General features: G+C 49.3%; 1 protein-coding gene across 1 annotated transcript in view; it reads left to right on the forward strand.

The window, feature by feature from the left end:
- Positions 1-13692, forward strand: part of LOC119437749 (organic cation transporter protein) — a 119622-nt gene that overhangs the window by 71970 nt on the left and 33960 nt on the right. Inside the window, exons 7-8 of the mRNA XM_037704727.2 lie at positions 7705-7852; positions 9949-10034. Coding sequence (XP_037560655.1) covers positions 7705-7852; positions 9949-10034 — 234 coding nt within the window. The remainder of the gene's footprint in view (positions 1-7704; positions 7853-9948; positions 10035-13692) is intronic.

The following is a 13692-nucleotide window of genomic DNA, read 5'->3' on the forward strand; positions in this document are numbered from 1 at the left end:
TCCAAAGAAAGTATGTTCTATGCAGCGATGCGATTGCGAAACCCGTACGGCTGAACTTTTCCTGCATCGCTTTCCGCGCTGAAAGCTCGAAACGCCCATCAAGTCGAATGGCGGGGCATTTGAAGATACAGCTCTAATGGCCAGCCCAAGGTCGATTCACATAGGTCGCGAAGCGTCCGGCGAAAAGCGGTTCAGAACAAATTGTCAGCGACATCGGCAAGGGTGGTTATGGGAGCAGCGATTGAAGCGCGTCTATGTTTGGAGGGAACAAACAATGGGAAAGAAAAAAACGTTTTTAATTAAAGCAAGACACAGTTAGATTCATTCAACGAAAATAAGGTTCCTAAACAGTTTTATATACGCATGGCGAGAAAAGAAGAGACAATTCTGTTTTACTTCATCATTATCAATAAATACCTTTTTTTCAGCGCCCACGATAGCGGCAGGCGTTGAAGCAACCGATATCATTTGCAATGCAATGCAGCTCTTGAAGTGTGCAGAAAGACGCGCTCGTAAGTTCACCCGTTACAATACGCCCCCCTCACATGTTGCGTTGTTTTACTTGCCGACGTTTGCCTAAATTTGGTGACGCGGGTAGTTTCATTGTTTCTTAACCTATTCAGTCAAAAGCTGTAAGTTGCGACCACCAGATAATTGTTTAATTTAGTTGTTTTCGTGCGACAGCGCTGGCGGACGGGCTTGGCGTCCGACGAAAGGACGAGCACTCTACGCCCAAAGCGTTCGTCGGCCTCCAAAGAAAGTATGTTCTGTGCGGGGATGCGATTTCAACACGCGTATACGGCTGACTTTTTCCTGCATCGCTTTCCGTGCTGAAAGCTCGGAACGCCCATCAAGTCGTATGGCGGGGCATTTGAATATTGACCCTTTTCGCGGAGCAGTTTGTTTTAGAGAAACGAGATGGCGCTCACGGCGGCGCGCCATACGTCTCCTCAGCGACCGCGCACGAATACGAAACCATTACTGCTTCTACCTTGCTTCTGTGCGATCAGCTGTCGGAAATGCAACTGAGTTTTCGCTATCACACTGTGCTCCAATCATGCTTGATTGAATCATGTGGATTGAAGACGTGTGCAGTAGTTGGCTGGAAAAATAGTTACTGGCATAAGAATAGAATGAATCTGTGTGGCCAAGTTCGCGGACCGCTGCTGCAACTGTCCGAACGTGTTACCGGCACTTCGTGATGTACGGCTTTTCTCGAGGATACCGAAATTTGCTCATCAGCCAGCCTTGTATCGCTAACCTTCAAAGAAAGGGCTTCATCCCCAGAACGTCGGCAAGAGTGAGTACCACTCGTCAAACAATGACAAAAGAGTAGCGCCGCTTCCTGTCATAGTAAGTGTCGCACACGTTATCTATACACATCTGTCCCAAATCGAAGGAAAGCTTACGCCCACTCTATCGCCGACGTATCAAGAATAAGTGAATGGGCGCACACTTGAATATATGCGCAGTGTATACGCACAAGTAATGACGGACTACCCCCGATGGCGCACGAATGGCCGAAGCTGAATTTTCGTGATGGTCCACAAGAGTAAGCGAGTTACTAGCTGTAATATATATTTGCTACAAGGTATTACAATCTACAAAATAGGTACAGTCAACCACAAAAGTTTGCGGACCACGCGAGCGCGTGCCAGACTGCCTATCCGCGCCACCTAGCAGTACGCCACCTAGCGGCGACAGGGGCGCTCTCTCGGATATGAGCCCTCTTGGTACTCGCCTGCCTGTTAATTTTTTATTCCCGTGCATGACATTGTTAGTTTGTTGTGTTGACGCAGAGCGCTGTCTGCGATAAGACCGCCACATATCTGGCTTGATAGCAGTATCGGAGCAATCACTGCAACCTTTGTCGACTGGTGTGCCAGTGGGTAGATAAGTTTCACGAAGCGCTGCGACGATTTTTTTACGCGACGTTTACTGGCGCACTTTGGTTGGCAGCATCTTGGTCCAATGAGTGTTGCTGCTTCTGCGTCTTGAGAGAAAGGGTAGGGAGGTGTTTCACTGTCATCAAAAATAAAGAAAAAGCGGATGCATAGAAAATTTTCTTTCACACATAGGCGCATCTTCGCATCAGTCGCTGAAAACGTAGTAGACTTGCTTCAGGCCACGTGGGGATTGCCTATTTGGAAAGATGCCACTGCGTGTTCCACTTGACGAAAGAAGGCACATTGTGCGTTTATTTATAGAGGGAATACCTCAGCGCGAAATCTGCCGCCGAACCAACAGGAGCCGGACTGCCGTGAATAGGATTATTCAAGCTTTCCGCGACGATGACAGATTCACAGATATGGAGCGCAGTGGGCGTCCAAGGGCCACGACTGAGGAAGAGGACCGCCTGATTACGGCCGCCATCGTGGCTGATCCTTTTCAAAGTGCAGAGGATATCCGAGAAGCGCTCTCACTCACGGTATCGTCTGAGACTGTAAGAAGAAGGCTGAGTGAGCTTGGCCTGCAGTCTTTCGTAGCAGGCCTCCGAAAAGAAATTTCACTCCCTTGAGAACAAATGACGTCACTTCTGTTTTTAACGGATATGACGTCACATTATTTTTTCTTCCGCCAGAAGTGTTCCCTCCTTACACAGATGGCGCTAAGCCCCATGAACCGCCGATGAACCGCCATGTTTTGAACGTATGGGCTTCTATGGAAGCTTCGCTACCAGGTATATCTACCTTGGCCAGCCTTCCAAAACAAATTTCGCGCCTTTGAGAACAAAATGACGTCACTTCTGGTTTTAACGGGTATGACGTCAAATTATTTTTCCTTAGCGTTCCTTCCTCACACAGATGGCGCTAAGCCCCATGAACCGCAGATGAACCGCCATGTTTTGAACGTATGGGCTTCTATGGAAGCTTCGCTACCAGGTATATTTACCTTGTAGTAACTCTCATAACCACCGAAACGACAGCTTCGGACAAGGGAGCATTTCCGCGTTGACAGAAATACTTGCGAATGCCCGAGCGCTCGCGTTCGTGAAAAGAAAATTGCACGTCGGCAGCGCTTTATAGCTATTAAAATGTACGAATCGCCGCAGTGTAATATCGCTACCTGCAGTGAGACACGTCACGAGGTCATTTTAAATAAAAGAAAAGTGCGTGTGGTCAGCCTGCCTATGCATGCTGCAGTCCTGAATCATGATGTTTTCTTTTTCTTTTTTATTTCGACGTATGTCATTCTACAAAACAACACTTTAGCGATACGGCGGTGGCGACATCGACCTGCAAAGCAACTAAATTAAACGCAAAAGTAAAACTCGCACCCAGTAAAACACACTGACCCGTCTTTGGGCCGAGCGCGCCCTTCCTGGACACTGCGGAGCATGACCCCAGAAAACACGTACGCATTGCTGAACCCGGTATTCCCGAACGGACCTCGACTCGAAACTCGTCCTGCATTTGCTCGACTCCACAGACCGGAGCATGGCGCCGCCCATCAAATAAAAACGGCACTTCGTTTCAGTAACGCTCTTCGATAAATCCAATGACGTCGAGTTGCTTCTGGAACATGCCTAGCTTCAATCGTATCAGTGTACTTCGGTAGTCTTCGAGAGCATGCGGCTACAAAATTTTCCCTCCAGATTTGCATTGAAGCACGGACGAGGAGCGGCCGGCGTTCCGATTGACTTTTTGAATCAAGGGCGAGTGTCACGAGGAACGAGGCTACAGAAGGTGGCGGTGAAAGACTACGCTCACTTCAGCTGTATACGTATATTGCTAGCACTGCTTCGCACTTTGAGCGAAACTCAGTTTTCGTTTTTTTTTTTTCAGGCAAAGTTGAAGTTTTAATGTTTCTTTTCACAGCTCGTATATACCGGGTGTCCCAACTATATCATGCACCAAGACTTAAAAATGTGCAAATGCCACGTTCCTGGGCAGAAGCAAGGTAATGTCGTGTGCCATCGCTTATTTTTTGCGTTCAGTCTAATTACATAATTAGTCTTAATTAAATAATCAACTCCTCAAATATTATATTTAGATGAAAATTATCAGTGACAACATTGTAGAGCAACAAGAAAGACTCCCGATGCAGTTTTCTGTTGCTGGATACGTGCTACATAAAAGTGTTTTTCTAAGAATGAGAGAAGCCCGCGGATACACGTATAACTGCCGCGCGACTGGCCGCTCGAGGCATCTTGCGTGTATTCGCGGGATTCTTTCATGCTTGTAAAAACAGTTTGATTTTATTGACCAGGAAGTTCCTGGCGAATGTTACAATCACCGATTCTGTTGGGACCCTCTTATTGTCTATCACCCGACTGCATTGATAAACAGCGATTACTCCAGTCCCAGACAATTGTTAGAGTGTTTCTGCTGGAGATAGCTCAGCGTCAACACCTCTGACTATTCCCTTAGTGAAAGCGAGGTGATCAGCGAGGTGAATGCACTCACCGGCAATGACGCCAATGATGAACACTTAGCCAAGCCGCTACACAGTTCTTGTCTGGTGACCCACACACGATAGCTCGGCGTCCGAACTGTCACACTTCCGTAAAGGTCTGGTATGAAGAGGTAGCAGCATGTACAGCTTTCTGAATAGCCAGAGGGTTGGTCAGCCATACAGGGCCTCCATTAGAAGCAACCAGAGCCACCGGGATCATGCTCACACCCCTGTGGATGAACAAATCCAGAGGTAATTGATCTGTCGGAATAGAGGCCATCAAAGAGAAAAAAAAACTTACCGGGGGAATTTCGGGGCAACAGCCTAGGAGGAAGCAGGCGTAAATATAATTAAGAGCTCAACGAGTAAGTCTAGAAAAGCCTAATACCACACAAAACCTGGCCAAGTAACAGGAGCCACAACAAAAGCTTTATAAACACTCGTGACGTTTGGTTTGGTTGGGTGACTACATGCATGGCCCAACCGACTACGCGGGATCGGCCATGAATCGGGCGGCAGAGGGTATAAAGGGGAAGAATACTTAAATAGGATTTTCCTATCTTGAAGCTACGTATTCCAACGTCTGTCTTTTCTGTGTCTACACTGGCTGGCCGCGTTTATTTAACTTCGTATTTCTCTGCAAATGGATAAGCATGGAGACCACATGTTTGAGTTTGCTTTGAAAAGTCAATTCTTCGCTGCGTGCGTGCGTGCGTGCGCGCGCGCGTGTGTGTGTGTGTGTGTGTGTGTGCGTGCGTGTGTGTGTGTGTGTGTGTGGGGGGGGGGGCACCGAAAGGGGGATAACACGCTGGAACGTCAATACATGCACTCCGAAAGTCGATTTACTCGTCTCAATCCACTCCTGTCTGGCGCATTAATGCGTCGCGCTTTATAGCGCATTAGCCCCGTTTACATGGATGCAATGCGATGCGCCAGTGGTCGCATTCATGTAAACGCGGCTAATGTTGTATCTGCAGCCGCGTTTACACGAATGCGACAGCAGTGCATCGCATTTCCAAGCGGATTTGGGAAAGGCGATGCGACGCCGTTTACATGCAGCACATTAACTCTCCCAAGAACGTAGCATCACATGCGTGAGTCGACTCCCGCCCGTACATCGCCTCGGGCATTATTGCGATGCGCCTTCCTAGCGCATTACCACTGTTTACATGAATGCGAGGCGCTAGCAATGCGGTGCGATGTGCCACTGTCGCATTCATGTAAACGCGGCTTGCAAGTAGAAGCCTACGCGAAACATACCGCAGATAGCGCAACTGTGGCACATGCATTTGTGGCGCGCGCACCCGTATCAGCTAAAGTCCCTATATATACCTTCGGAAAAGTACCGCCATCCTTTGAACAACGCCGCTTCTCTCTCTCTCTCTCTCTCTCTCCTGTATCTTCGATTGGACGATGATTGCGCAGCGTTTGACCTTCGCGCTGGCTAGGCAAAGAAATGCTTAGCATATAAAGAAACAAAACAAAACGACAAGGCATCCAGCATCTCGCTCAACAAAATAACATACACTCGAAAAGGTTTATTTCCGATTGATAACGTTCATATACAGCATAGTGGTTGTTTGAAATAGTGCATTATTCACCATGGCTGAGTTAGTTGTAACCTGATATGACTGTATCATTCTTAATCTACTATCGCGCTCAGTATAAGCTACAACGCGCGCCCCCAACCACTCTGCCACGCGCTAACGCGTTTTACTTCCTACTGAGCGCGATAGTATTTTTCGTCTTATCCGTTTTCGCCAGTTTTTATTGCGAGAGCAATTATACGGACAATCCTGCCGCATTTCTGCCATCGCCGTGAGGTTCCGTATGAAGTCAAGGGCGATAAAATCGTCGCCGCGTGTCGTATGCTGTATGTGCGAGTGAATGCGTGCGATGGTAAGCCAGCGATCGCGGCTCAATCTCGCGCACGGAAGGGAAGAAAGTGGGGAGGAAACAAGCCGTCTTTCGTCGCGGCCAAGGATCCTAGGGAAGGGGAGGGGGGGGGGGGGGGGGGGGGCGTTGTACACCGGGCGGCCCGGGCGTCCGCGCGCTCCCGCCCAAGCCGCTCTATCTTGAAAGCCCTCTTCCACGGGGACAGAGTCCGCCGCGCGCTGTTTTCGCGGCTTAGTTGGTGCGAGAGGCTGCACGAGAATGAATTCGCTCGCTGCTGTTTCCGCGCTTCCTCGCTACAGCGTTTTTACAGCGATCTTCCGCGTTCATGGAGCGAGATGCGTTCATGTTTACGTGTGTGCGTGCGACGCCATGGTTGTTAATTTAGTTTGTATGCTTATGTTTACAAGTTTATATGGCCAATAAAACTACTATCCTTACTTCGTATAGCTTTATACTAATTGGCTATTGCAATCGATGCTGCGCCTTTCGGGCGAAACTCCGACTTTTTTTAATATACCGAATTTAAACAATTACATTTAGCAGATAGCACAATTGTAATCCTTGAAATAAATTTTTCGAAGAGGCGGACATTATTTACTAAATAAATTTAAACACATAATTAATAATTAAAACAATACATTGTTTAACTTTTTAAATGTTTATTGTTAGTAAATGTTGCACTTCACGAGTTGAAGGAGGCGAGTTCGCACGGCATAACCACTTGGGAGGAATGCAGAAGATAGCACTAGTTTAGAAGTGGTCGCCGCCAAAACTTGCGGTAAAAACGCACGATTCTTGCACCTATTTCTTTAACGAAACGCCGTTTTATGCATAGAAGCTCAGTAGTAACTGGGCTGCCAAAGCATTTCGCCGCACGCTTTGGGAATGAGTATCTCGAAACTGGTGTAATCTTGAGAATTCGTGTCAAATGGATATGCCTTGCAAGCTCACAGGCTACAATTCGTAAATTGCAATATTTCCCGTAAGGCGGCCATACGAAAGCTTTTTAGAGAAAGTGTGCATTTTGATTTCTCGCGCCAATAACATCCGTTTCTTCGAGCAGTCCAGCAGAATGACTAGAATTATGCTATCTGCCACAGGCTATTTTTTTTAATCTTTGTAATCTAAGAAAGAAACACCCTGTGTAAAAATCATCAGCCTCAACACGTGACCATGATTTTAAAGCGCTAGTTGGCTTTGGCTAGATGCAAGTATATTGGCTATTTAAGTATAAGTTATTCGGCAAGACAGCAACAGCACCCAGCCTGCCAGCAGCCACGGTCAGGAAAGTTCGGGAGAATTCGCAAAGAACGCTGTTCTTAAAAGGAAAAAAAAGAACAAACGCTATCTGCCGCTGAGGTGAAATTTACCCGTCTCCCACCCTACCTGACTGCCATCTCCAATCTCTTCCAGTTTTATCCCCGAGTCTCCGCGCTGGCTCCTTGCTATGGGAAGATACGACGAAGCCAGGAAAGAACTCAAGAGGGCCGTGCACAAGAACAAGGTGACAGGAGTCTCAGTGGAAGCCATCATCAAGGAGTTCAAGGACAAAATCTCTCTGGTGAGCGTGGTCATTGGAAATATATCGTTTCATTGTGCTTCCCAAAGAGCACTCAACGACAGATGCGTTTTAAACGCGCGCTTATGTTGTCGCATGCTGTCGCTGCCAGTGATTCGGTCCGTAGGCACTTGCTTTCCGTGATCGTGGCTTTCGTTGCAGTTACTTGGAAGCTAGGACATAATGGGCCGTGATAGTGAAGCGAAAGAAATCCGTGCATTACACCTACCACGTAAATACTGCTTTCAATGATTCAATGTCTTGCTTTTATCCACGGCTCACGAACAGCTAATTCGGATGAGGGTAACAGCGTATAGTGGAGCGCTGCTCAGACCACTGAGGAAGAGGGAAAAGAAAAAAAAATAATAGTAATGGTATCGCTCCACAATTCTGGCTTTGGTCATACCTGTGAGCATTGTTTAGTGCTTGCCGGCTGCCAGCGAGATTTTTATTGAGATAACAATTATATGGATATTCCGGGCAAATTTTCGCAGTCGCCGTGATGTTCTGTATGAGCTCTAAGTACGATAATGTTGTCCGTACAGCTCGCCGTATACTGTGGGTGCGAGGGCAAGCAGCGAGAGGGGGCAGAGAAGTATGGTGGATATTTTCGCTTTGTTTTGCCGCGCGCACCATGTTGGGGGTCACGTGATCGAGCGACCGTATTTTCCTATAGCCTGGTCATGTCTGCGTGTGTCTGTCCGCGCGGCTGAGCGTATTCGCGTCCAGCGCACCCTGTGTTGAAGCGTGAGCCTGACTAACCTGCGGCGAATGGTTGGGATCCGGGCGAGTCATGATGGCTGATGGCTTTAAGCGCGCTGTCTTTCCGCATGCCTAATTAGCAATAGAAGCCGAGAAGTTTCGTAGATGCGATAAAGCAAGCGCCAGCACGAGGAATTCGCCCCCGTTGACGGATCTCCTCGTCTTGCCAGTGTTGTGACAGCGTGTTCTCACGGCCATGAAGTCAGATGTGTTCATGTTTGTGCGCGCGTGGCGTCATGCTCGTTTACTTAGTAAGCGAATTTTACAGCTAATTGTGCAGCTGCTACATTGTCGAATCGATGGCGAATCGCAATATCTCAAAGAGGCCTCTGATATACCAGCTCTCACCCACACAGTTGGCGCCGTTATTCGCAAAAAATTTCTTTCGCAATAACTGCGGATCACAGGTTGTCTTCGATCTGGCGTTATTTATCACGGTTCACTAGCGATTGTTCTTTCGCTTGGAACCGCTCTATGCAAAACCGACCGCTTAGCGGACAGGTGGCCCACGTAGGGCGGAACTCATGAAGTGTGTCTTTCTTTGTGAGAAAAGCATCATTATTGACCAGCCCGCCTTCCTAAATATTGTGTGCGCAATCGCGATATGCAGGCACGTGTTTTCTCTCAAAGTTATTACGCACCTCTCCAGAGTGCGTAACGCGTTGCGCATACGGGATCCCACAATGCTTAATTTCTCTTCGTTGCAATGCGCTCATTCCGGCACAGTGCAACACTTGCGGTTTCAGCGATACTCGGCAATCGGTGTGTCGCGGCATTGCTACGTGTAAAGGGGAGGGGGGGGGCGGATGATGGCTGTACTCTCCCCCCTCTAAGTTCGAGGTAGACATAGTCACGGCGTGTACTACAGTCCCAAATCGTGTCACTGTATGCACGAGATCGTTGGAATCGGCCTTATGCACTGCGTGACATGAAGCACTCCCGTGGGTAGGCGGCGATAGGATTTGGCGTCCGGAAATGATTCTCAGAAGAAATACGAGGCACGACCAAATGAGTTCTTGAATGGACGGTAAAGTTAAAGTAGATGAAATCTTTACGGTAAAAACGGCCGTTCGTTCTCTCACGTAAGCGCTGTCTGCGATTTGCCATCAAGGCGTCAGTTGTATCGTGATGAAGGTTGTCATTATTGGTGGGCTTCGGAGCGTCGCTCACTGAGAAAAATGTCTTACGTAAGAGAACTTTAGTGAATATCTACAAAAGGGTTTATGAAAATTTTAACGTTGAGCGTGATAATGCTCTGGTTCTCCACCGTGCGCACAATACGTCGATTGAGTTTTACATTAATTTGTGCGTCATGTTCCTCCTTTTTTATCCCACAGGACAAGCTGTCGTCGAAGCCCACGTTCACGGATCTTTTCCGATCAAGAAGCATCCGAATTACGTCCTGTCTCCTGTCTGCCAAGTCGTAAGCTTCTCGCCGATTATGGTGAAGGATATTGCGTCTACGGCGTGATTCACCCCGTGAGCGTCAACTGTGTTTATAGAAACAGCTGTCCAGCTACATAATCCACCTTGCCAATATTTCGTCATGAGCCCATGTGACTCAATAAAATGCTGTGTCGACGAAGCAATGACCCTTGATTGCCCGATGAGTAATCTTGGGGACTATATTGTGACGGAAACGAGATAGAGGCGAAGGATATATTTACAAAATATATACCGAGGAGGCTAGGGCAAGAGATGTCCGATCCGGCCCAAGAGCTAGTGTCTTTATCGTCGTCTTTGTCGCTCTGCCAAGCATCGCGTTGACCCATGTATGGATTGCTCCGTAACATCACTCTCCGGCGGCTGAAGCGCCGTCGTGGCGCTTGCTATAAAGGCGAGGAGCTAGAAGAGCAGTATGGCTTCAACCGGGAAACATGAACAACTTCAGTTCGCGGCGATGAGGTCGAAGAATCAGGATCCTGGGGTACAATTTCGTAATTTACGTCACCGAGTTGACGAAGAACCTTGTAGGGCCCGGCGTAACGTGAGAGGAGCTTCTCTGATAGGCCAATGCGGCGGTATGGCGACCATAGGAGGACCAGAGAGCCAGGCGTGAAGTACACGCTTCTGTGTCGGCTATCGTAACGGGAGTTCTGGGCTGCTTGCGAAGCAGAAAGTCGATCGTGGGCAAGTTGACGAGCTGCACAGGCTCGCGCTGCGACGTCACTGGCGTATTCAGTAGGCGAGTGAGGAGCCGAAGGAAGGAGAGTCTCGAAGGGCAATGCAGGATGTCGGCCAAACAACAGATAAAACGGTGAATATCCAGCGGTGTCATGCCGCGAGGAATTGTACACAAAGGTAACAAAGGGTAACGTGCAGTCCCAGTCACGGTGATCTGGTGAAACATACATTGTCAGCATCTCGGTTAGCGTTCGGTTCAGGCGCTCACCCAATCCATTCGACTGCGGATCATAAGCGGTGGTGAGCTTATCTTCAGGGGAGCAAGCACGAAGGATGTCATCTACCACTCTTGATAGGAAGTACCTCCCGCGATCGGGGAGGAGCTGCCGAGGGGCGCCATGATGTAGAATTACGTCGCGTAGGAGAAAGTCAGCGACGTCTGTAGAACAGCTTGTCGGTAAAGCCCTGGTGATTGCGAAGCGCGTGGCGTAGTCTGTCCCGACCGCAACCCATTTGTTTCCCGAGATGGACGTAGGGAAAGGACCTAGAAGGCCAAGGCCGACGCGGAAGAATGGCTCTGCGGGGATATCAATAGGTTGTAGCTGGCCTGCAGGCAGCGCTGAAGGACGCTTGCGGCGTTGGCAGCGTTCACAAGCAGCGGCGTAGCTGAGCAAAGAACGGTACATGCCAGGCCAGAAAAACCGGCGTCGGATGCGGGCGTAAGTATGCGAGACACCTAGGTGACCGGCAGTTGGTACGTCGTGAAGCTGGTGAAGAACACTAGAGCGAAGATGGCGAGGTAGGACAAGCAGAAGCTCTGAGCCATCTGAGCTGAGATTACGACGATACAGAACGTTGTCGTGTAGCTCAAACAGGCGAACGGAATGGTCTGGTGATGGAGAGGTAAGACGGTCGATAAGGAGCTGTAAGGACGCGTCTCGGCGCTGTTCGGTGGGGATATCCAAAGCAAGGATGGACAGTACGCAGGCATCGGAGTCAGGGTCAATGAGATCAGGAGCATCGACAGGGTGACGGGATAAGCAATCAGCGTCCGGGTGCAATCGTCCAGACTTGTAGTGCACAGCAAACGAGTATTCTTGAAGCCGTAATGCCCAGCGGCCAAGACGTCCAGACAGATCCTTCAGCGACGAAAGCCAGCATAGAGCATGATGGTCTGTAATTACAGAAAAAGTTCGGCCAAACAAATAAGGTCTGAATTTGGTGACAGCCCACACTAAAGCCAGGCACTCGCGTTCAGTGATGGAAAAGTTTCGTTCGGCCGAGGACAGAACGCGACTGGCGTAGGCGATGACACGTTCCTTGCCGTGCTGTGTTTGGTCAAGAACAGCCCCAATTCCATGACCACTGGCATCAGTGCGAAGTTCCGTAGGCGATGAGGGGTCGATGAGGTGATGGTTGCGCCAGCATAGCACAAGGTGACCCAGCATAATTATCTCGCGCCGCCCGAAACGGCATTTGGTGGAGTTCATCTGAAGGGCGGCTCTTCGGAAGACGGCAAGAACGGCGGATAAACGGGTGAGGTGGCTCTCAAACGTAGGCGAGTAGACAATCACATCGTCTAAATAGCATAGACAGATAGACCACTTAAGTCCCCGCAGCAGAGAGTCCATCATACGTTCGAAAGTTGCTGGGGCATTACACAGTCCGAACGGCATGATGTTAAATTGGTATAGGCCATCGGGCGTAATAAAGGCAGTTTTTTCGCGGTCCATAGGGTCGACTGAAGTCTGCCAATAGCCAGACCGAAGGTCGATGGAACAAAAATATTGGGCTCCATGAAGGCAGTCGAGGGCGTCATCGATACGAGGAAAAGGGTAGACGTCTTTATGAGTGACTTTGTTAAAATTACGATAATCAACGCAGAAACGCCAGCTGCCGTCCTTCTTTTTCACAAGAACGACAGGGGAGGCCCACGGGCTAGATGAAGGTTCTATTACGTCTTTTGTAATCATTTTGTCGACCTCGTTCTGGATGACTTGACGTTCGTGATGCGATACGCGATATGGATGTCGGCGTATAGGAGTGGCGTCACCAGTGTTGATTAGATGAGCCACGACAGATGTTTGGCATAGATGGCGGCCGTCAAAATCAAAGATGCCACGATAGGACGCCAGGACCCGGTAGAGATCTTGGGCTTGCGCCTGGGTCAAATCGGGAGCAATCCTCTTGTTAATGTCGTCGAGAGACGAAGGCGCAAAGTTAGTGGAGCAAGAAGGCGGCGATACATCGGCATCCAAAGCGGCAATCTTGCAGGGGTCCAGCGCGGAAATGGTCACCAGCGACATGCCTTGCGGGATAACCTGAGTCAACAGGCTGACGTTAAGAAGCGGCAGGACCACCGTATTGTCAGCAACGGAAACAATGGTGTGAGCCAGGACGACATCGCGGGCTAACAGGACGTCAATAATCGGGGACAAGACGTAGTCGCCATCGGGAATGTCGCGTGAAGACGTCAAAGTAACGTATGTAGCAGCTTGAGGTGGCAAACGAACGTGGCGGCGAGAGCATAAGCGTGGCGTTATGTCGGCTGGGCTGTCGGGAGGATGGGGCAGCTCAAGCTGAAGAGCACCGGTCGCACAATCAATGAGGGCAGAATGAGTGGATAAAAAATCAAAGCAGAGGATAAGGTCATGGGGGCACTTCTAGATAACGGCCAATTCGACGGAAGTGGGATGACCAGCAATGCAGACGCGGGTGGTGCACATCCCAAGAACGGCAGGAATCCCTCCATCAGCGACGCGGATGATGCGGGAGGCGGCAGGCGTGAGCACTTTATGAAGGGGTCGACGAAAATGTGCACTCATTATAGAGATGTGCGCTCCTGTATCGATGAGCGCAGAAATAGTTACGCCGTCCACATCGACATCTAACAAGCTTCGTCTTGTCGGCAGCGTCAAAAGAGGATTTGTGGTGGCAGTCGTCAATGCAGCGTCACC

Source organism: Dermacentor silvarum, chromosome 1 (assembly GCF_013339745.2).
Source record: "Dermacentor silvarum isolate Dsil-2018 chromosome 1, BIME_Dsil_1.4, whole genome shotgun sequence".
NCBI lineage: Eukaryota > Metazoa > Arthropoda > Arachnida > Ixodida > Ixodidae > Dermacentor > Dermacentor silvarum.